The following is a 24,661-nucleotide window of genomic DNA, read 5'->3' on the forward strand; positions in this document are numbered from 1 at the left end:
ATTTCCCAAGAAACCTTGATGTTATTTGATTAGCTTGCACATAACAGCTTATTCCATAGCTCTTCATTATAATCCTACTTTGCCTTCCATATCTCTTGTTTAAATGCCCTTCTTGTTGGCACATAACATGTACTGTTACACTTACCTGAAGGAAGACTTCAAGGCTCTAGAGCACTTACAGAATATTCCTTTAAGGCCAGGGTGCGATTCCTAGTGTAATAATCTAATGGTTGCATTTGGTCAATCTGTGGCGGTAGGAGCGAAAGAACCATGCCCATCACTACATTTGACTCATCCAGCTATACAATGTATTTGCAGATTCAGGGTGAAGCAATATAATAGTGGTTATGAAACCTCCTTTCAGGTTCTGAAAATCCATTCTGGTTTACAAATCCCAGTGAAACAACTTCTTCCTGTACTAGCTGTGGCAAGTGTTACCAATGTTTAACTTTTGATTGAATCACTACAAATGCCATAGTCAAGTGGGGAAGAACACTTCAGAAATGCCCAGATTGTTGTCCCTCATCCATATGAGCGCAAATGGATGAATCTGAGACAAAATGCTGAAGTGGAAAGCATTTAATAATTTTCTGATTCCACATAGAGCTGTTTTTCACAAAGCTACTGTAGAGTTGCCAGATGATGGATGCATGTATCTTCTTGGCACTTGCCAAGCCCATCAATGAACCCTCCAAAGCACCTTGTTGGAGAAAAAACCTGGCTTGCAGCCTGAGCCTTGCATAACTCACACGGAATCACTTGATATCTGTAAAGGTGGCACAAGGGAGGGCTGGTTGCTCCAATTAATCCTCAGCCATTATGGCATAAAATGATCTACATTCAAATGGTCCAGTTTTGTGTAAATAAGTGCTTGACTTACCTAATCAAGAAGTGCTGGACTCTAAGGTGAAGGACTCATGTTCCTGTGGTGCATTTCAAGACCCTGTACTCCATACAATTATGTCATCCTTTGTCCTATGTAGGGACAAAGTAGAGGGGTTAAGTCATTGGAGATTTATTCATTTAGATTCTTGTTTTCTGCCCTAGTGAAAACACAAATGTGACTGCAAGGTAATTTGATCCCGGGCCACAGTTCTTTGTGACAATCAAAGTCCCTATGCAGAGGAAGTATATTTACCTTTCTTTCCTTAAGACATTTTGAAAACCCCATCATATGTCCAGATGGACTACAGCAGCTGCTTCTATCTATGGATTTTTGGATCAAGTGAAGAGATGGTTGTCGTAAATATTGCATTTCTCTTTGGTGAGCAGATTAAGAACCTTGGGGTCATCATTGACAGCAAACTCAACATAACCTCCCAAGTCAATGCTGTCACCTCCTCATCTTTCCACACCCTGAAGATGCAGAGGAAGATTTTCATATGACTCCTAATCAGCAAATAGAGAACAGTCATCAATGCCCTGGTCACAAGTAAACTGGACTACGGTAACACCCTCTATGCCTGGATTAACAAAAAAACTCACCGGAAGGCTGCAGACCATAACTCGGCTGCCTGAATCACTCTCCTAATCTCCCACACTGCACTCACATCACACTACACCTGCAGGAGCTCTACTGGCTCCCCATTCACAAACGAGCATAAAGAAAAATTTCCTAGCTATCATAATGGAAAGTTTTAATTCTATTAAGGACTCAGAGGCGAGGATTATGCTATTCTTTCTTCACTATATTGAATAGCAGCCTTTCAAAGTAAAACACAATAAACTATAATTCCCATGAAACCCTGGGAATATTAAGAGAAACAACAATAGAGTTCAACAGGTAGATTGTACTTTCTGCTTTCCACCAATACGGGGGCTCCAGCCGGATCATAGTCCCTTGTCACTGGCCCTTCCTCTTCTTTTGTCGCGCGAGATCAGCCATTCATGAATCTTGTTTGCCTGCGTCTGATCCTGTATCCAAATGACATGTTTTAGGACACCATGATGGCTACGGATTAGCCTGCAAGAAAAACTTACGCAATCTTGTATCTTTCAGCAATGACACAGTTACAAGAAAATACAAGTTCAATGTATAAACAAAGTATTACTTACTCCTCAACCTGGGTGAGGAGGTTCCATATATAGATGAACCGTGGGTGGGAAAATCCTCGACTCCGAGTCCTTAATAGAATTGAAACTTTCCGTTACAATAGCTAGGAAATTGTTCATTCTATATCAGGACCGGAGGCGAGGATTATGCTTGTTTAAAGCTTACTTACCACCAAGTGAGCCATCTGCAGAACCAGTTTAAAGTAAAACCATTTGAAGGTAGAGTGGAGGATATCCTTAATGCTGCAGACTGGTCTTCGCAGACAAGCTCCCAAGGAAAATGCTTTAGAAGCCATCACCCCTCTGGTAAAATGAGCCCCAAACATCCGCTGGTCAATGCCTGCCTCCTGCATCACCCAATGTCCGCACCGGGCAATCGTGGGAGAGGAAAGAGCTCTGTGGGGTTTCCGCAGAGCAATAAGAAGTTGTCGTGCGCCCTGAGGGCGGAATTCCTCCGACATCTCTTCGTATGCCTTGAGGCAGGACACCACACACAACTTGGGGGAATCCGGGAAGGCCGGATCAGAAATGGATTTCGTTTCACACTTTGTCCAACAACGGATAGTTAAAGTGACCCCGGAGGGAGACAAAATTCTGCTGGAGACATTCAGAGCCCTGACGTCCGAAACTCGCCTACAAGAAATCAGGCAGAGGAGCATAGCCAATTTAGCCGAAAGTTCCTTTCGGGAGACTAATCTTTTTGTTGCCAAGAGAGGAAAAGGTTGAGCACTTGGTTCACATCCCAGAGAGAGGAGTATGTTGGTTCCGGGGGAAGGGAAAGTCTAATCCCCCACAGGAGCGCACAACAAAAGGATGCTCTCCCACCGGGGATCCATCCATCACTACATGACCCGCCGATATGCCGGATCTGAACATATTGATGGACCTGTACGCCAAACCCTCCTCGGCCAAGTAAGCCAAAAAATTCTAAATGTGGGTTAAATCTGCTGCCACGAGATCGAGATCCCGTCGCAAACACCAATGAGACCACCTTCTTCCTGTGGATTTGTATCTTTTAACAGTACTGTCTGCCCAGGCCTTGGACATGAACTTCTCAGCCGCTCCCGAAAGGCCCGGGACCGACCATTGTCCCCTGTAATCTGCCACGCCATAAGGGCTAGAGACCCTTGCAAGATGGGCTGGTGAGATGGATTGAGAAGGAGAGCTGGGAACAGGGGAGAGGGATTGGAGAATCCCAAGAAAGTTCCAGGGGAACCGGAAACCAGACTTGCGATCTCCAAATTGGGATTTGTCTGAAAGGTAGGGTTTAAGATGTGCCAGGAAGTATGGCGCCTTGCTATGTTTGCATTTAGTATGTTCGCTATGACTGTGAAACGGTGCAACCAGGTTAGGGGAAATACCCTAAAACCCCAATGTGTGCGTGGGCAGAGACCTGCACAAATTTAGACAACCAAAGTCCCGGGCACACGTTATTGGGTAAATACAATGGTAAGCAAAGTCTCTTACATCAATAATGTTGCCATACAAGGTCCACTTAAGTTGTTTACACTTTCTTCAATTTGTTTAATCTTTATCATAAATGGACACAACCAGCCAACACGTGTTTCGTCACAATGGGAAGTATCCCGTGACTTATTCAGGGCTGTATGGTAAAGTGTGGATATCTTGGTGAGATCGCTCCGCCTTTGATAATTCCGACCTGGGCTCCCTTGTCCAAGGGAGCCCATTCTGAAGACCTTGGCGGAAGGAACTCATCTGGGTCCAGCATGTCCCCACATAGACCCAGGTCGGCCTGAGCCTGTGGGAGGGGGGGGGGTGTTGTGATGAGGGGAGCCAGGGATGGGAGAGGCCTGCGTCATTGTCTGTGTCCCTGTGATCCCCATCCGTGGGGTCTGAGGTAAGCGCTTGGGGAACCGTGCTGGCCAAAAATGCCTGCTTAAGCCTGGCAAACACATCCATATCTACCCCTTTATCATGGGAGCGCTTTGGTGGTGGTGGCTGTACGTCAGGAGGGGGGCTTGCATTGGGTAGGATTGGCGTTGCGGAAATCAGGACGGCTCCGGACAGTTTATCGCAAGCTTGCGCGAAGGGCGCTCCTCTAGAGGAGCCATGGCTTCAGAAAAGCCCTATAGATTGATGCGTCCACCGAATCATAGAACTCCGTCATCCCATGGAAGTGCCCCAAGTGGGTCCTCCTCCACCCCTTGGTCATCCAAATAGGGCTCAATGTGGGAGCTACTCCTAGCTTGGGGGTGTTACACCTACAGCTAGCAGGACGACTTGGCCTGGCATGTAGTATGCCTTATGTCGGGGGCTGGGTGTCAGCCTTAATACACTGAGGGCGTGCCTCGCTCTTTTGTGGGCCGTAGCCCGGGACACTGCAGCCCTGGGGCAAAGATTATGAGGGCAACAGGTCTGGGAGATGGTCCCAGCAGGACAGAGCATGCACACTATTGAGAGCGTGGGAGCGTTACGGGCGCTCTAAACGGGCATGAAACTGACAGAGTGCTCCAGCACTGACCCCAGTAGGAACAAATATTCAAATTCTGCCACTAGGCAATACAGACACGCACATTCATGTGTAAGCTCTCAAGCCCGACCAGGCTCCCCGCGGCGCTGCAGCTCCATTTTCAGGAATGTGCGGTATGCGCAGAATGCAGAGTGTGTGCCGTGGCCAAGCAGCGCCAATTAGGCGCCCTCGGACGGTTAGAGGACAGCACCACTGAGCCTGCCCCAAATGCGGCCGCATAGGAGCGGAGCCCGCTTCCGTAGCCGGGCCTCCAAGCTCAAGGCCACAGGAATTAATACCACGCCAAAGAGTGGTCCCACAGAATTAAAGACAAAGTACAAAATACCCAAAAAACAAACCACGAGCGCCGAATGTAACCTGAAGCACGAGCAGCAATAAACTTCGATCAGAGCACATGTTCATATCGCGTCAATACTCAGTTCAAATAAACTCAATTTTTCAAAGTTCAGATCAAATAAACTCTACTCAAGCAGATACCACAAACATGAGAATGAACAATATGCACTTATCTCAGGCTGCGAGCAGCGAAGAAAGAGGAGGAAGGGCCAGTGACAAGGGACTATGATCCGGCTGAGCCCCCTGATTGGTGGAAAGCGGAAAGGACAATCTATCTGTTGAACTCTATTGTTGTTCCTCTTAACATTCCCAGGGTTTCATGGGAATGATAGTTTATTGTGTTTTACTTTGAAAGGCTGCTATTCAATAAAGTGAAGCAAGAATAGCATAATCCTTGCCTCCGGTCCTGACATAGAATTCAAACTCCTCATCCACACTTTCTGGGCACTTCACATACCTTCATGCCACCTCCACTCATCGAGACTCCTACTTGCACAAATCCCACGCATATGGAAAACCAGATCCAGCAGTGAAACCTTCTCCTACGTCACTCCTAAAGTGTGGAACAACATCCAGCTACACATAAAAGCCTCCTCCTCATGTCTTGAAGCTGAAGACCTGTCTTTTCTAGTAGTCTCACCAGGCCCCAGATGTGGCTAGACTTACACCTGCTCAGTGTCAGGATACCCTTCCAGGTGATTGTGTGCTCCACAAATCTGCATGACATTTCATAGCATTAATGCTTCAAAGCAACAGTTCTTTCAAGGAGTTGAGGAAAAAGACATGACTGGAGTCACCATTTGATTAGAGGATTATATTTGGTCAACCAAGATGGGCTCAGCATGATCTTGCAATGGGGGATATTGTTGAGGTCAAACTATAAGGCTTTAGTATATCCATGGCAACAAGACATAAATAAAAGAGAATTGGGGTGTTGGCAGTTATCAATCCTGAACTTAGTTGTGCTCTCTATCAGACTTTTTCAATGATTTCTTTAAGTATTCTTGTCAAGGGACAGTATTATACTAAGATATTTGTGCTTTTCCACAGTACTTGCTCTGTCATTAGGAATCAGTTCAGGATGAATGATGTGTTCCTCATTCACTGGCAGGCCACCTTGTTTCCTTTGCTGCAGTCGGTATATTAGCTGTACACGGCCTTTTAAAATATCCTGCCCTGCTACAATGCATTCGTCGAATACAATTCCTACGTCTTTTTTCTCATCCCACACCAGAGATGCCTGGATACTCCCAATCTCCATAGGTTCAATAGCAGGGGACTCGTCCAGATGTTAATGAGGGGGTAATATTATAATTATGAAAATGTCACTTAACATCAGCCATGGAAATTTGAAACCGCGTTTACAATGCACCACCATGTGCAGGACTTCTTGTCTGTAAGCCTTGTTTTCACCTTGGCACTTGTAAGCAAGAAAGTTAGATTCCTGTTAGCTCAGCAGAGAAGTTTCTGATCTGTATTGTATCTTAGTTCAAGATCTTTCAACTGTTTCTCATGAGAATGAGAGGCACCTGTTCAAGCTCCTATTATCAGTAGTTTTACTTTGTCATGTGACTCGTTGCATTGCTTATGTGAAGAAAATGTATATAATTAATGTAATTTCTAGATGTGCTAGCATAATATGGTCAATAACATTGGAGGGGCAAAATTAAGTTGGTTTGTTTCATAATTACTACCTTCTTTGCTATGTGTCAATAAACATGTTTGAGACTTTGAGTAGGCTGAGAGAGTGATTTTTATTTAATTCAGCAACTGAGTGGCCCCAGTGTTCATTTTTGAGCCAATAATGTGTAGGAACATATGGATTCTTTGGAATGTTCTTGGTTCCTAATTTGAATTGTGAAATGTGCTATGTGAGCATTGGAACTCTGGGAGGGTTTCAGGAACTAAGGGGCTCATTAGGATGGCGGGCGGACCTGAGTCCGACCGCCATCCCCGCGGAGTTGGGACCAACCGCCAGACATGCGGCGGTCCCGCACCGGGAATTAGGATGCGACCGCCACCATGGCTGTCGAATTCTGCAATTTAACATTGCGGCGGGTGCTGACACCACCCGCCGCGATGTTAAAATTGTATGCCAGGCATTTTACCGCACCACATGGCAGGCACCACACGGTGCCTGCCACTTGGTGCAGCGAAATGTAGAAGGGTACCATAGGAACCCCCAAGTGTACCCCGCCTCCCCTAGACACAAGGGGGGCCCGCAATGGGCCCCTGGACCCAATACCCGCCAGCCTTGCCGCCGCCATGGAAAGGCCTTTCAAACTCGACATCCTAATATGGCGGCAACCCCTGCTAGGCACCGCCACCATATTCTATATTAGTGCCCCTGCTCCACCCGGCAGCCATTGTGAAGATTGCCACCGGTGAAAAAGCGAAGGACGGACTTTTCGTCCGCCGCGATACCTACCGCCATCATAATTTGGCGGGGGTAAACCTCATAACGATGGCGGGCGATCGTTCTGCCATCGTAATGAGCCCCTAAATTGACAAAACCTTCATGGTCATCAATTAAAGTTGCAGTGCAGAAGTTCCAGCAAAAGTGTGACATATGCACACAGAGGAAAATCAGCCACACAGTTTCAAGGCTTTCTCAAGCCGTTACCCACTCACCTAATGTTTATTTCAATACAGCCTTGCTTTTTTAGACCGATGTGAGGGACACCACCATGAGACACTGTATTCCACACACAGACTATCCATGCTACCAAAGGAGGAACTGGGAGCCATCTGTATACACGTACAAGTGGAAGCCATTAAACCAGATGAGTGAGGCAAGTGACTCAAAACAGGACTGAAAAGGGTAGGTGACAGACAGAAAGACTGGGTGACACTTCACATTTGCCTCATGGCTGTGGAAATGGACCCACAATTGCCTGCTTCCACTCAGTTGAAAAACACCTGAAGCAGTAAAGGAACAATGAAACCCAGAGTCACAGAGGGGTTCACCAGAATAGCATAATCAACCTTTTTAAACACGGCTGACCAAGCCAACTGAAATAGTGCACTGACACAATGAATGTCACATAGCACCCTGAAATTATTCAGTAGTTCAAGAAGGATGCACGGTACTGTGTTTGGGTCTAAAGGGGACCTGAAACACAAGGAACGTTTTGGATTCAATAAAGTATCTGAGCTGAGTAGGGGCTGATATTTAAAGTGCATTGTTGAAAATACGGAAATGAGGTATAGGGAGACAGAGAACGATTAATGGAGCATTTAAATTTAGTAGACAATTGGCCTTAAGACAAGAATGCAGTAAGGTCTAGTGTCTGCGCCAGGACAGATAGGAGGCATGGGATTTAAAGCTAATGGTGGTGTAAGAGTCATTAGGAGAACCAGAGGTGCAAGAGTCATGTCATTTAGTAGTTTTTAAAGGAAATGTGACATTCCTGTAGATTAATCCCAGTGGAGAGTAACACCACTATTTTTGGCAAATTTATTGTCACTGTTTGACATCCCCTAGTTTATTCAATATTGAATTGCATGCGTCAGATTGTTATGCAGTTTTTCAGGTGGAATCTTTTATACTGCTGAAATGGCAAAGGGACAAGAGAGGCTGATTAATAACCGCAAAGGTTTTACTTAACTTAATATCAGCATTACAAATGCTGTGCGGAATGTAGCTATTGTGTATGGCATTCTCACCCACGTTTCAAAGTGTGAGATTTTCTCTGAAATTATCATGGAGAGAGACTCCATATAACATAGAGGTTGCCAATGCAGTTGAGGACTATGTGATAGATTAAAGGTCGAGACCTGTAATTGAGGGGGAGTACTAAGTCTAGAGTGGTGCAAAGTGGGATGGTAAAGCATTAGTAGAAGAGTGTTACACGAAATGTTAGACAAAAATGACCATTGACCACTTTCTTTAAAAAAAGAACAGTGTTGGGGATAGCATGTAGATGTTAGCACCAATAGTTGTGTTTTGTTAATCTGTGTTGTACTACTGTCCTCGGCTTGAAACATATTTCTGGAAGGTGAAGAACAGTATTTTGACGTAGCTAATTATTTTGCAATATTCTGTGGAAGTGATTAACATGTCACTTTTAAGGCAAGGCAGTTTTTTAATTGCCATAAAAATTGTTTGAACTGTGAATGACCAAATGAACTATTTCTATCAGATTTTTCTGAATTACGTGAATAAATGCCAGTACAAAAGTTTGCACTAAAGTAATACACATCCTATTCTTTGAAGGAGTTACTAAGTGTTAAAGCAGGTTGTGGCACATGACTCCCTGGTGAGTGATTAATGATGTCCTGAGTGTATTCCTCATTATTTAGTTTTGATGCATAATGCGTACTAGATCGACCTGTAGTAAGAAATGTAGTATAGACCCTCTAAATTTGGTTATTTAATACTCCTCTTGTACTGTCGACTATAAACACTCTGTGCATCTTCCAAATTCGAATATTGTGATTCACTTTTATTATATACATAATTTTTTCTTATATTATAAAATTTACAATAAGAATCAAGACATGTAATACAATACTAATGGTAAGGATAAATTCATGCAGTAAATTAAAATTACCTTTCCACCTACAACTGTTCTCAAAATGAGATATCTGCTTTTGTGAAATAATATAAGTATGGAAAGGACTGGAGGCAAAGAATAAAAATACATACACAACACCATAGATTTAGCAGAGCAATAAACACTTATCGTTATAGGCCATTGCACTGTCCTCACCTTTTCATTTCCAAGTATCTGATTAGTATTAAAGAATATCACATTATGAAATCCAAATCACAAAATCGTATCTATAATCCATTCTTCAATTCCTCGGGCACATGTGGCTTGTGTTTTCCGCATTAATTTATTGGCTGCAATGAAAGCTACTTTTTTTTATCCTAATGTCAAATTTCAGTTATCTGTGAAAGCATGTAAAACCGTCAAAGAGGGGAGCATACTAAAGTTTTCCAAAGACTCAATTCCACTCTGTCATAAACATTACCCAAGTCAAATCCAATTTTCAAGCATTTCCAAATCATATGACCCAAACATTAGTTCATGGAGTCATATGCCCAGCAGTTGTCTATTACTAATAATTTAAACTTTTCGCACTGGCGTGCAATATATCCTAACAATATTCTTGGCGGAACAAGCATTACGTTAAGATCCATTTTCATATTACTGAGTTCAGACCAGATCTTTAAATCTGTTTTCTTTGATATATTCTCTAATATCACTATTGTCCATAAATGTTTAATGTTATCAGCAGATTGAGTCTCTTTATCTTCACCAGTACTTGGAAATAAACTCAAGGTTTTAGAATTAAGGAACCTCTTATCTTTGTGTCATACATTACCATTCATCATTCCTATTGTCCTGTAAATTCATCAGTACTCTGTAACAAGATTGTTCTTTCCTTTCCAGTTTAAGTTGTAATTGCAGAAATACAAAGGTATTGCTAAAGATCCTTGTACAAACTTCTTTGAGATAAAGGATGCCAGCAGAAATCAAACCACACTACCATATTTGTTTCTTGCTATCCAAAAAACAGAGGGTTTTACAAAGGGGCACATCACCGTAAAACTATAAGGAATCATGTCTAGCTCATAATTGTTGTTTCAGAGTTGTAAATGCAAAATGTACTGCTGGAGGTAAATCTTTTTTGCAGTGACTTTTGAGTCAATTCTAGAGTGTGTGTGTCACTTATAAAGTGTGAACTTAAAACGATAATTTGATATATTTTAAAATGAAATGCTGTTTATAATGGAAAGTCAACATCTGTCCGGCTTTATTTTGATTTTGCATTTCTCTCTAGGGTCAACCATATCTGAACACTGCCTATGGACATTTAATCTGCTATTGGGATGGATCTGCTCATTATCTTATGTACCTTTTAATGGTGGCAGCAATTGCATGGGAGTAAGTTGTTTTTTTCTGTGTGGTACGGGCAATTAATCATTTTCTAAACAATGTATAGAGTGATTTTGTTACACAATGCTAGCGACAGGAATGAGTGGCTTGACGGTTCTAGAATTTTATACCTAAGGATAGATAGCTACAATTTGAATACAGGCACATGCTGTCCTTGGCCTGAAGAGACACCTTAACTTTAAAACCTGAGTGTTCAAAATCGCACACAACAGCATGCCAGTTTAGTCCACATTTTAAAACAATCATACAGATAGAAAGATAAATGAAAACGAGACCACCTAAAATTAAGTTGACCAGAAATGTATATTCATAGCAGTTTGTTTTAGAAAAGGTGTAATACATGCACTTTATGAAAACTGTTTAATATGTTTTATACATGTAACCCTATATTGTCATTGTAAATCTTAACAATGCGTAAAAACATTGTTTTTGATCTCTTAGAATTTTGATGATTTATCAAACAAGATCTTTCACATATTTAAATTCTTTAACACATTTCAGATATCGCCTGTGTATTCTTGAAAACCTATAAACTATGCAATCTTTCATTAATTTTGTCATTTAAAATGAAAGTACCACTGCCAGCAACATAGAGGTGCCGATTCCGATCCGGGTAAAAAAATCTGCGTACGAATCGTATCCGTATATTTTCACGTGCGAATCGTACAAGTACCGTACAAACTGCGAAGTATGATTCGTACGTGAAAAATACATACGAATTGCGTCGGGAAAATGGTCCGAGAGGGAGCCGTAAATTTTTACGTCCGAATAGCGTCGGGAAAAGTGTCCGATAGGGAGCTGGACATTTTTACGTGCAAATCGTAAAACAGAAGTCCGAGCGCGCAAGTACGATCTGTACCGCCTGTCCGAATACACAACCGCATGTAAAAGGCCCCGTACGGAGCGAACGCTGTAGCACACATGTACACGGGTAAACTTGTGCCCGGATACGAGTCGTACAGCCCCCCTCACCCCGCACATGTCAGCACCGTACCCCCGTGTGTCAGCACCGTACCCCCCTCCGCACCGTACCCCAACACCATACAACAGCCCCGCACATGTACGCACCGCACCCCAGGCCCGTCTCCCACCCCCGCACCTGTACGCCCCGAACCCCAGGACCGTACCCCAGCCCACCCGTATGTACGCACCGTACCCCCACCCCTGTATGTACGCACCGTACCCCCAGCCCCCGTATGTACGTGCCGTACCCCCAGCCCCCTGTATGTACGCGCCGTACCCCCACCTCATATGTACGCACCGTACCCCCAGCGCATAGCGCTGGGGGTACAGTGCGTACATATGGGGGTGGGGGTACGGCATGTACATACGGGGGGCTGGAGGTACGACGCGTACATACGGGGGGCTGGGGGTACGGCGCGTACATACGGGGGGCTGGGGGTACGGCGCGTACATACGGGGGGGCTGGGGGTACGGAACGTACATAAGGGGGTGGGGGTACGGCGCGTACATACGGGGGTGGGGGTACGGCGCATATATACGGGAGTGGGGGTACGGCGCGTACCGGGCCCTCTTTTCCTCGTGCATCGCGGCGTACTTAGCTTTTCCGGCACTTTTTGGCTCCCGTAAAAATATAGCCGTGCGGAGTGCTGTGGGTACGAATCGTACTTGCTGGTCCGTAAAAAGCTACCTGACTCTGTGCGGACGTCGCGTACGCGCTGTCCAGGATCGGAATTGTATGTATTTTTTAGCCGCACGGTGTTTTTTACGATTCGTACGGAAAAGGTATATCTGTACGAATCGTACTTGCTGGTTTGTACGGTGGAATTCCCGGGTACGAGTCGTTCGGAGAAAACGCTCCGTACGACCATTTGTACCCGGGTTTTACAGGATCGGAATCGGCACCAGAATGTAGACTAGTGGTCCAGAAGACAGTTCAATCCAGTGCCACAGCTGAAAGGACTACCCAGAAGGAGATGGTCCTTCTACTGTGGTATTAAAAAGGGTCCACTGATGCACAGCAGCAGCCTGCGCAGGTAAGAGCGGTGGGACCGGGTAGAGGGGAGATTTCGACAGACGACAATGGAAAATGTATTATTTATTTAATTTTCCCTCGTGGTCGTCTGTCGAATCTACCCCCAACCCGGCCCCACCGATCTTACCTACATGGGCCGCTGCTGGTGGTGCATGCCATTGCTCCTCTCACCAATAATGCTAGAAATTACACACAAATACAGTTCTAGAACAGCCCCACGAGCTACTTAATATGCCTGGCTGTTATGTGGTTGTTGAAGGCTGAAATGGCTGACTTGCAAAGGGAATAATCCAAGGAAGGAAGGAACATTGCCAGTTATAAAGCTAAAACTATGGTGCACACTTCTGCATTACGAAAATGCTGGATGTTACCCCCATCATGCTTATCTTTGTATCTTTGTTGCCTTTTCCTTTTAAGATCTTGGAAAAATCTAGAAATGGGCAGGCATCTGAATTTATTGAAAGACATAATTTACAAAATTCAGCTCAATCTGTATTTCGCCCTGCACTTGGAACAGAAAGAGCCATAGATTCTTTCCTTGTCGACCTGAGAATATCCTCTAGTCATCTAGCTATATTGTATCACTTGATTTATCTGCTGCATTTGGCATGGTGTCCCATATCATTATGTTCACCAGACTGGCTGAGGTTGGCACCTGTTGCTCCGCTTTGCAGTGGTAGGAGTCCTGTGTAGAGGAGAGATGTGAGGCTGTTCGTCTTTCACCATTCCAGTCAGAGTTTAAGCTATTGGCATGGAGTATTCCTCCAGTTTCTGCCCTCAACCCTACTCTTTTTAGCCTTTATATTCAGTGCATTATGTCTCTTACTTTTTGGTTGTCCAACAACTCATTGAAATTTATTGTGGACAATACTGATGTTCTTCGCTGCTGTAAGAACAGCCCCTCACGGGTTTTGCCTGATGATTCTTTTTATCGACTTCCTGGGACTCTGCTCCTTGTCCAGCTGGGTCAGTTCGCAATCTGAGTCTATACGGATGAGAAACTATTCCTCTCTAATCATATTAGTCAGCTATTTGCCACTTATTTCTCATTGCTGCGTGTCCTGTGGGAAATTTTTACACTTCTTCCCCTTTCCATTAGTCCTTTGATGATGCAGTTGACTATTTTGAGCATACGTGACTACTGCAATAATCTGTTTTTGGGTCCTCATTGGCATTTTGAATCGACTGCAGTGTATTTAAAATGCATCCACTGGTGCTATAATGGCTTCAGCATTCCTCCACCTTGGGCGCTATGGCTATCTCTGCCCAAGAGGATCATGTCAAAATCTCTTTGTTGTATTCATAAGGTCTTCTAAAATACAAGACCCTAATACCTTCAGCATAAGTTTGCACAGTCCGCATATTGGGTCATCTGACATGCACCTGGTCATCATCCCAAGTTTAGGCGTTTAATGTTTGAGAGGCAGATCGTTCTCAGTTAGTGCAGCTGGACTATGAAACTCTCTTCCATTGCCACTGCATGCAACACAAGATATGATGTTTTTTTTTAATGCCTTAAAACCTTGCTTTATACTGAATAGCTTAGCTCTGTTTTTGGTTTTCATTTCCTCATTGACATTACATTAGAGCTAGGACACATTTATAAAGTAACAGTGCTCTCTCTAAAGCTATTAACATAACAAACATAACATATACCGATGTTAATATGGAAAACGATGCATACATCGATGAAAATGAAATTTCGTCTCTATTAACAGATTCACTCATTAGGCAGGCCCTGAGACCTAGGCCCGGTGATTGATGAATGATAGGTCACAGGTGGAAGGGTGCGTAGCTGGCAGGCAAACACTTGGGCAGGAAACTGTTGATCATTTCCACAGATAGGCGCAACAACATTACAATGATTAGGGGGAAGTGCCCCAATAAAGCACACATTGTCTGAGGGGGTACGTGCACTCTGGAAAAACACCATAAAGTTAGATGCCAAATGAGTTAGGAACACATAGCCAATCTGGACCTAGCACATGTAGTGATCATGCGCTCCCCCATGCCAGACATCTGGACACTTTCATCTCTGGCCACACTGTGTCCACTCAAGGTCGAGACTCACCTGTAGTAACCATTGATCATTAATTTATGACTCTAAAGGCAGCAACCAACATTCCCCATATATACATTTCAAGTTTTCAGCCAACTCTTACTGGGGAATTCTAATGCGATATATATTTTTTTCATTTCTTATGGTATTCTTTGTAAAGGCTTACTGATTTTGTTGTTGTTGTTAAAATTACTTTTATTCAAAGCATTATATGTGAAATATAACACATACAAAATAATACTCCATAAGCATGGTTAGTATCTACAATATTTAATAGATAATTAGGATGTTGCAATTTCAGTTCTTGGGTAGCGCTACAGAAAAGCACATGGATACATTGTGCTCCGGTCCAGGAGGAAGAGGTATTGGTCATAAGAGACCTGTGGATTTTGTGTGAGAACTGTTGATTTGGCCACAAACAGCACATGACTGCACATTTGCTTAACATTTTAGACAACGTTAGGCACCAAATATATCCTCTAACTGCTGCTATTGTTTTAGTTATTTGGCTAATGCCTTTGAATGATGACTGTGATCTTGTTCTTCAGGTGCCAAACAATGATTCATACAACCTCCTGGATTTATGTATATTGTTCTTGTTACCCAATCGATAATAGGATTATGGAAAATTAACTATTCCATGCCCTACATCATTATAAACTGGGGCACATCAATGAAATAAAAACAGATGTTTACATAGTGACTTTCAAAACAAACCAAAGAAATCATGTGTGTCTGAAAGCCCACAAACGCCAAGGACAATGTAGAGAAATCTAGACCCAGATTTACAAAAGAAACATGGACCACAGCGCATAGGAGAGAAGAAGAGCATCATATCTACTAAGATGTGGCGCTGTTCTGCTCTCTCCCTGTGCTGGCACACTTTAAACTAGCATGCACCAATGCAGACACCCTTGCGCCCTAGTGCAAGGGTGTCTACATTGTGGTAAGTATAGTTTTGTGTATGAAGGAGACTTTCCTATGCAAAGGTTTGCTGTAAGGCATTTCCCTCTTTGTAAAGTGCAGCACACAAGCAAATGGGTAAAAAAGAGAAGAAATATTTTTTGTTGTTGTAGAAATGCCTCTCTACAATTCTTTGTATACAGAGATTTGCATCAAAACCCATGGGTGGTTACATGGGAATGCCAATGCACCACCTATGGATTGCCCCCTTGTGCAGAGTAATGCGAAGCAGTGCATTGCGCAGCTTTGGGTTACTTTTCATTGCAACAGATGCCAAACCACTATTTGTGTTGGATTATAAATCCCAACCTAACACTTTGTGTCAGGTTTGTGTTTAAAAGGCAACACAAACCCAACTCAAAGTGTTTGTTACTCTGGGCCCTACTGTTTTAACCTCTTCAGGACTTTTTTTTTTGATCAGCAATATCTGTAAAGCTTGCACAGACTTAGGGCCTTATTACGATGTTGGGCGGTCCCGACATCGCTATTACAATGCGACCGCACATGGTGCGGTCGCATACTCCCATTTCTCTATGGTAGTCGTAAACCGGCAGTAGCACAAGCTCCCCTAGAGAAATGGGAGTTTCTGTTAATCATTGCACCAAGTGGGAGGCACCTCACAGTGCCATAGGGGCCCCCTTGGCCCCCATCCGGAGGCTGGAGGGAGAAGGGGGCCATGCTAGGGGCCCCAAAGTCGCTTTTCGACCGTCTTTCCATGTCGGAAAGCCCGAAATGGAAAGCCTGTGGAAGCCAACATCGTAATCCTGACAACAGAAACGCCATCTTGAAGGGATTATGTGCCGGTTCTGCCTGGCCGACTGGCTCCTTGAGACCGTCGAAAGCCAGCCGTAATAACAGGGCAGTCTCACTTCCGCCTGCCGTCATTGTAATACAGCGGTCGAAAGTGAATCCTATGATGTCGGTCGGAAAGCCTCCGACCTGTGACCTGGGGCCCTTAATGTCCATATAGTTCCCTGAGGCTTCTGAATTGAAAAATCCTAAAATAATCCTGCGTGTTCATCTGAAAGTCTTTTTCATTGTAACAATTATCTGTGTGATGGATTCCTGCATGTTGTTCGCTGTGCCTTTTAAAGCTGACTTAAATCCTGCATTTAACAAGACAACTCTCTTTATTGTTGAGGAACTCCTGGTAATTTTTTATGTATGAAAACCTACTTGCCTGCTATTTCTACATTCAGCTTGTTGGAGCTCTTGAAGCTTTCTGTGGTGAGTACGAACAGTTGTTCAATAACGTGTCTCCACTCGATAAGGGTGCCTTGATAGCCAGGAGTTCTTTATATAAAATAGAATAGTTTATTTCCGTTAGGGAATTTGTTTTGCTCTTCTCCTTCTTGACCTAGTTGAATCAAGATTGGGTCTGAGGCATCAGACTTTGAATGAAGGGCATAGAGGCATCAGAGTGTTGCAAATTAGAGGTGCAAATGAACTCTGCCTTAAGTCGGTTGATGGCTAGAGTGCCATTCTTACTCCAGTGAAAAGTCTTGTTCTTTTTGAGCAGATCAGTAATCAATGAGACAAACTTAGAGAAATTATTGAAGAATTTGTGATAATAATTTGCTAGGTCTAAAAGCATTTGTGTATATTTTATCGAAGTAGGAATGGGCCAATCTAAAAGGGCTTGGACCTTCAGAGCATACATGGTTATTCCTTAACAGGAAAGAATGTACCCCAATTAATCTACAGAATCTCTTCCAAACAGTCATTTTTCAGGTTTGACAAGTAATTTGTTCTCTTAAGCACTGTAGAACTTTCTTGATGTGGAACTAATGATCTTCAGGATCCTTCGAAAAAAACAGGATGTCATCTAAGTAGACGACTATTGTGTGGAAAATCAGATCAGAGAACATAGCATCCATAAAAAACTGGAAAACAGCGGGGACATTACAAAGGATGAATGCAACACTCAATACTCGCAGTGCCCAAAAAGTGTTGCGAATAGTGTTTTCCATTCATCACCTGATCGGATTCGGATCAGGTGATAGGCTCCGTGTAAATCCACTTTGTTGAACAGCTTTAAGGATGTCTGAAGAGTGAATGGCTAAATTTCGTTGACCATTACTAGATTTAAACCCCAGCAAATCTAGCAAGGCCGAAGTTCAGAGTTTTGCTTTTCAGGTACAGAAATCAAAGAGACTCCGGCAGGAGATTTCAAAGGAACTATCATACAATTAGCTAAGCTAGCGTCAAGCTACTCCCTAAGAGCTTGCTGTTCCAGGGGTGAGAAGGAAAAAATACACCAATAAGGAACTATCGCTTCAGGAAGGATGCTAATGGCACAATCTAAAGGGCTATGAGGAGGAAACTCCTTGGCAGTTGTCTCTTGGAACACATCAAGATATTCAAGATGGATGTCAGGGATTTTCTTATTGTGAATTTTCTAACAAAGGATAATGAATCTGGGAGTGATCCAGACTTTTCTCTTGAGCCTCTAGGGATGTTGCCAGATTTCGTAGCATATTCAATTGCTGAATATTTTGACCTTAGTCAATTTTGCAGATTTTGATCGTGCACCATTTATTTGACTAAATATTGTTGGCCTTCATGGCAACTGATTTCTGCACATTATGCTAATTCCCGATAATTGATTTGTTATGTATTTTGAGTGATTTGAGACTAATCCTATATTTTTGCCTTCTATAATGCTCCTTAAACTATTTTAATAATCCTTCATGGTTTATATTTTGCTGCTGTCTCCAAAGAGCATATTTTATGAAATTATATTTATTTAGTTTGTGTGGATGGTGCTGGTAGGTACATATTGCCTGGTATATTCTTGAGGTTTAACACCGTCCCCGATCCTGTGTAGGAACTTCTTCTTAAAGCATCTAACACAGATAGCGTCCTCTGAACTCCAATGAATATTCACAGTGGGCTGTGTGGGCATACTGTGACACCACACTGTCAAATCCTTATTAATAGATCTGCGGAGCCACATGTAACACTGAGGGCATGCAAGATATTAGGTTGTTTTTTGAGGGGGTGACTACCCACCTAAAAAAAACAAAATCCTTGTCAAGGTAAACCACTAAAGTCCCTAAATTAACCCGAGCTCAACCCACTGGTAGCTATGGCACAGAGCAGACAGGCTTAACTTAGTGCAATGAGTAAAGCATTTATGCAGTACCAAAACAATAATTTGAAAAAATTGTATTCTTTAATAAATTAATTCACACCAATATGACAAAAATCTAATAAGAGGAATGAGAGATTTTTAAAAAAAGTTTTAAATAAAAATAGTTCCAAAAAGCATTAAATACTAACTGTCGACAACTGGTTGTGGTAGACCGGGACCTAAGGGCGATTTGAGGCTGACCATAATGGAGCATAAGTTGGATGCAGGACCAGGTTCGACCCGGTTAGAGGATTTACCTTGTAACTTAATTTCAAAAATAGAATTCCAGCGTCTTAACCGGGGCATGGTAGCAGGCTGCAACCAATGAGGGCTCCATTGGATAAGGTCCTGAGGAAGCTGTTGTTTTTTTGCGCAAAAGTTCCGAGCAGGAGAAAGAAGCCCAGGGAATGCTCCAAACCAGCCAGATACTTCCAGCACCGTCACCTGTTCAAGATTTCTTTGTTCGCACTTAGTCACTTTGATGAAGCTCAGATTCCTTTGGGGGGGGGGGAGGGTAGGGGGGAAGGTTGTAGGCTGTAGCTGAAGAGGGCTCCAAAATGATAGGCAGCGCCTACGTGAGGTCCCACTGCAGAGGATTGTCTGTCGCGAAAAAGCTCAGAGTGGTGAAAAGCTGAAACTTTAGGCTGGGGGCAGAACCCCTTAATTGAATTGCCAAAAAGCTTTGTAAGTACTAGATTTTCAAAGGTAGTAGGAGAAGACCAGCCAGATAATAGCCAAGGATTTAAGGACCTTAGGAACAGCACATGGTAGTCAGGACTCACTCCAGCAGAGGCCACCAGCAGGGTCTAGGTCAAATTCAGTTGGAGCAAGTCAAATGGCAATCTTCCCAGGCTTCTGGTCCTTGGGTTCCACTTCATTATCCTGTGTACAAAAAGGGGCAGGTCCACTTCCTCAGGGCTTTTCTCAGGACTCAGGCAACAGGTTAATTGTGTTCAGTCTTCTTGTGATCTTCCTCAGGTCCAATTGCATTCTGAGGAGAGTATTGGGAATGCCACCTATATGCACCCGCTTGTGGGTAGGGGGTACAAGGCATACTAAGGGGTGACTTTTTAATAATTAAATGGAAGGTTTGGAGCTGTCAAAGGAATTATTTTGACAGGTCGAATTACAGTTTTGAAACTGTTCCAGTCAGGCTAGAATGCTAGGCCTGAGTCTTGTTTGCACTAGCACTGTAATGGATGGCACAGTAGGTGCTGCAGTCCACTAGCGACATTTAACTTACAGACCCTGGGTACAACATGTACTCTATACTAGGGAATTATATGCAAGTTAAATTTGCCAATTAGCGTTATGCCAATTCAACTGTATTAAATGGGGAGCACAGACACATTACTACTGGTTAGCAGGGGTAAAGTGCACAGCCAACAAAACAGAGGGGCAATAACGTTTGGGTACACCAAGTAAAAGATGGTCATCTCCTACAGGGTATAGTTACAAGTTATAGAACAGGATGCCAAGATAATTCTTGTAGATCCCCTGTCTGTTTGCTGAAGGACACTCCTTTTGTCCTACCAGACGTCTGTGTGCACTGTACATACTTTAAAATTGGAATTTAGAGTTAGCCCTGGGAGAGAACACTTGTGAATTGCCTTTGACACTCCCTCACACACATCCAGCTGTCAGAGCCTATGTTTAGTGTGGGCAAAGAGTTTTGCCGTCTTGAAAATACCCTAACACATGGCAATTTGGGTCTGTCTGCAGTAAGGCAAACAGGAACTACTGAAAAAGTGGAAAAATTGCCCCAGGACCTTTCACCCTCTTGGTTAGGGAGTGCCAGGAAATGATTTCCATCCACTAGCTAGTGCCAGGCACCTCCTGGCAACCACTTCAGAACAATTTCTGCATTTGGGCAATATGAAGGCAACACGTGTGATATTTAGGTGCACTAAGGGGTGCTTGTGGCTGGCGTTTTGGTGTTTCCTATCTGCGAACCTGCTGCCTGATTATCCGTTCACTCTGCCGCACCTGGGGCCCAGACGCTGTGTGTCTCCCCTGAGGCCGCTCAACTCCATCGCGCGGCAACGCCAGGGGAAGACTACAGCTCCCAGGCTGCTTAGCGGCCATTTCCGCTGTGTTCGCGCCCGGAGGCGCTCAAAAGGACGAGGCTCCCTCGGTGGAGTGGGTGCTTGTGGCTGGCGTTTTGGTGTTTCCTACCTGCGGACCTGCTGCCTGATTATCCGTTCACTCTGCCGCACCTGGGGCCCAGACGCTGTGTGTCTCCCCTGACGCCGCTCAACTCCACCGCGCGGCAACGCCAGGGGAAGACTACAGCTCCCAGGCTGCTTAGCGGCCATTTCCACTGTGTTCGCGCCCGGAGGCGCTCAAAAGGACGAGGCTCCCTCCGCGTCGCAGGACGCGCGCGGGCGGCGCCGGGCTAAGCCCGGGACAAGGGCGGGACCGTCTGTGGCCGTCCGGGGCTGGCTGCGGCTGTGCTGGGCCACCTCCCTTGATTTTTCACCAGGAAGTTTGATTCTTGCAATTGATTGTGAAAAGTTTGCTTGCTAGGTAAGTGGTGTATCATATAGCTTAATTATAAGTGATAAACGTAAGGATGGGCAAAAATACACCTATGTCAACTCGCTCCACTGCAAGGAAAAAAGTACAACCAACAACTCCATTACCAAGCCTGACTGCAATAGACAGGATGTTACAAAAAACTATAGGGGTTGTTGCCAATGCAATCAAGAGCACAGAGAGGCGTCTCTCATTACCTCCTAGTATGTGTTTCCCAATTCAACTTATTCAAGATAATACAACACACGTGAATACTACCTTGACTACGGCGTACTCGCAGGAATCAATTCTTATGGACTCATATGTGGATTTTCCTGTCAAAGATTCTAATTGTGTTATCATTTCGCAAGCTACACCCCCTGCTGAGTTCCTAAGTCGGGAAAATAGGCTGTCTCTTACTCCCAACTTACGGTCAAATGAGGAATCTCCCCTTTTAATCAATCTGTCAGATAATTTGGAGGAGCGAACAAATTGTACAAATAATGATATTAATACAGTAGGAAAAATATATAATGCGATTTCCCCACAAAGTTTACCTGGGAAAGGCTCAAAAACTAAAGCTGTATCGAACAGGAATTTGCGTACTGCAACTAAAAATAGAGGAAAATCAAAAGGTAAACTGAAGAAAATAGTATCGATTTCTCTAAAAGAAAAAGGGGAGAAAAGTAAGCCACAACTTAGCATAGAAACGCATAGTAATAATGACAGGCAATACTGCGCAACAAGGAACATCATTGCAAGACTTGGTGGATCTTATGACTAAAATTGAGCAGTTAATGACCTCACTTATTTTGCCAGTAGTAGGAAGACTAAAAGTACTTGTAGAAAAAGTAGAGGGTCTAGAACATCAGGGAGTTGCTAACTCAGACACACTGAATTATCTGAGTATATTAATCAAGCCTATAGCTACTTCTAATGCTAGAATATCTGATTATGTTGTTAGTGATGTCTCAAAACCAGCCGAAACTACAATACCAGTGGTAAACTGTGACAAGGGCCGTGTACTTCATACCACACCCATAGGGACTAAATTGTCAATCCATAGGGACTCGGGACAAGAAGGAGCAGAGAGGGAGATAGGTAGGGGACCCGTAGGGAAGGAAGGTACGACAGACTTGATTGCAATTAATCGAGATAAGGTTATAAATACCTATGATAAGGCCAAATATATACATATTAATCTCCCCCTCCCCCAGTCAATCCCTTATACAGTGGTGTTGGCAGGGGTGCCAGAGCTGAGTAATGGAAAGGGAGAAAACTACCAAGAACTTAAGAATAAGGTAATGTACTGGCTGAATCATAACAGACCCTTACCTGGACAAACACAAGTTGAGATTCTGAATGTTAGGAGAGTACAGTGGATTGGTCATAGGCAAAAAGACTTACCTGGAGATTGTATAATTGTCAATCTCAGAGATAGAAGAGCGGTAAGTTTCATATGTCACTGGGAACCTAATTACGGTAGTGGAAAAATTCAAACTGTAGCTTTGACTTATTTTTATCCATTAATGAACTCAAGGAGAACTAATACATGGTACCAAGGGGAGTATAGGCCTAGATATAGAGATAATCTTATTCCCAATTTTGATGTCCCACTAGCAAATAGATTTCATATCCTGCAAGGGCTTGAAGATATTGACTGACTTAAAAAAGATAGTAGGCCTATTGATTTAATCCTCAGTGGGCAGCCGGAGACTGAGGATCGAGGGGTGGAAAACACCACCATAGATATAGAGACAGATATGGTGGCTGCTACTAGCAAGATGCAAGGCCCTATGTGTCAATATAGTCCACAAATTGATGTACCTCAAGGGGATATAACATATTCAAATAGTAATACTGATTTAGTGGTCGGTCAGACAAATGGGGAGGTATGGTCATTTCTGAGTTGGAACATTGCAGGGATAAGATCCAAATTGGGTAATGAAAATTGGGAAAAACTGTTAACTAACCACGATGTTATAAGTCTCCAGGAAACCTGGACAATCGAACCAGTACACATTAATGGATTTAAAACCTATTTTTCCCCGGCAGTTAGCTCACCTTACGGCAGGGCTAAAGGAGGTCTGTGTACTTCCGTTTCAAATTTGCTAGTAAGCACCAAAATTGAATTAGTTTTTAACAACACGTATTATCATATTATTAGGATCACAATTAATAAAGGGATGATTTTAGTTCTGGTTAACTTTTATAATAACATCCAAGGAGAGGACGTAGACGACGTCTCTAGAATATTAGGAAGTAATATTAAATCTGCCATAGGGGGGAGGTCCAAGGAGACTTGTATTATATGGGCTGGAGACTTTAATTGCCCAATATGTAGGAACGTAGAGAGTGGGACATGTGGGGTAAAACTAGATAAAGATATTGGTATCAGTCACTTTGAACATTCTAAATGGGGGTACCATTTAAACAAACTTATATTTGACAATGATATGGACTTTGTCAATAGATTGATTAGTCCAGAAGTCCCCTTTCTTCCAACATTTATTGGCAGAGGGGCAAACACAACTATTGATTATGTCATAATGACTAGTAGCAATGGGGGTATGATACAGGATTATAGTATTCTTGATTGTCCACTTAGCGACCATTTTCCTCTCACTTTTACTATGAGAATGAGATCTAATGAATTTTTTGGTAGGGCCAAATCAAAAGTGTTAGCAGATAATATTACTATGGCCCGTAAAAATGGATACGCTTTAAAGTGGACAAAAATTACCCCAGATGACTTTCAGGAAAAATTAATAAAAAGTATGTTGCCCCAATTCTATGCATGTACTGATGAGAATATTGATGATTCTGATATGATTGATAATTTTCTGATGATTATTGCCCAAACTAGAAAGTTACTATGGGTTGATACTAGAGGTGGAAATAAGAGGCAGAAGGGGTGGTTTGACTCTGAGTGTACAAAAGCATGCTCAAGTCTAAAGCAAGCCCTACATGCCTCGGTGAAAGACATTGACCTAATCAGAAATTGCAGGAATGTTTACAAGCAAACCCTTAAAACTAGAAAAAATGCTCTAAAGTGTGGTAAATATTTAATTACCTGTACTATTTTTTATGCGGTAAAGTCTAGTAAGAATAACACAGTCAAAATAAGAGGCAGAATCCGTGGTATTAGAGGTTCTGAAAGGCTTTATTCCTCTACAAAGGAATTATGGTTCGAACCATAGGCATCAAATTC

The 24,661-nt window shown here is 43.2% G+C and overlaps 1 protein-coding gene across 2 annotated transcripts in view; it reads left to right on the plus strand.

The window, feature by feature from the left end:
* The window catches only part of TM6SF1 (transmembrane 6 superfamily member 1), a 507,967-nt gene that overhangs the window by 225,784 nt on the left and 257,522 nt on the right, over nt 1-24,661 (plus strand). For both annotated transcript variants that reach the window (XM_085644277.1, XM_085644276.1), the window contains exon 4: nt 10,670-10,773. In XM_085644277.1, coding sequence (XP_085500403.1) covers nt 10,670-10,773 — 104 coding nt within the window. The remainder of the gene's footprint in view (nt 1-10,669; nt 10,774-24,661) is intronic.

This window comes from Triturus cristatus, chromosome 3_1 (genome assembly GCF_964204655.1).
Source record: "Triturus cristatus chromosome 3_1, aTriCri1.1, whole genome shotgun sequence".
Classification (NCBI taxonomy): Eukaryota; Metazoa; Chordata; class Amphibia; order Caudata; family Salamandridae; genus Triturus; species Triturus cristatus.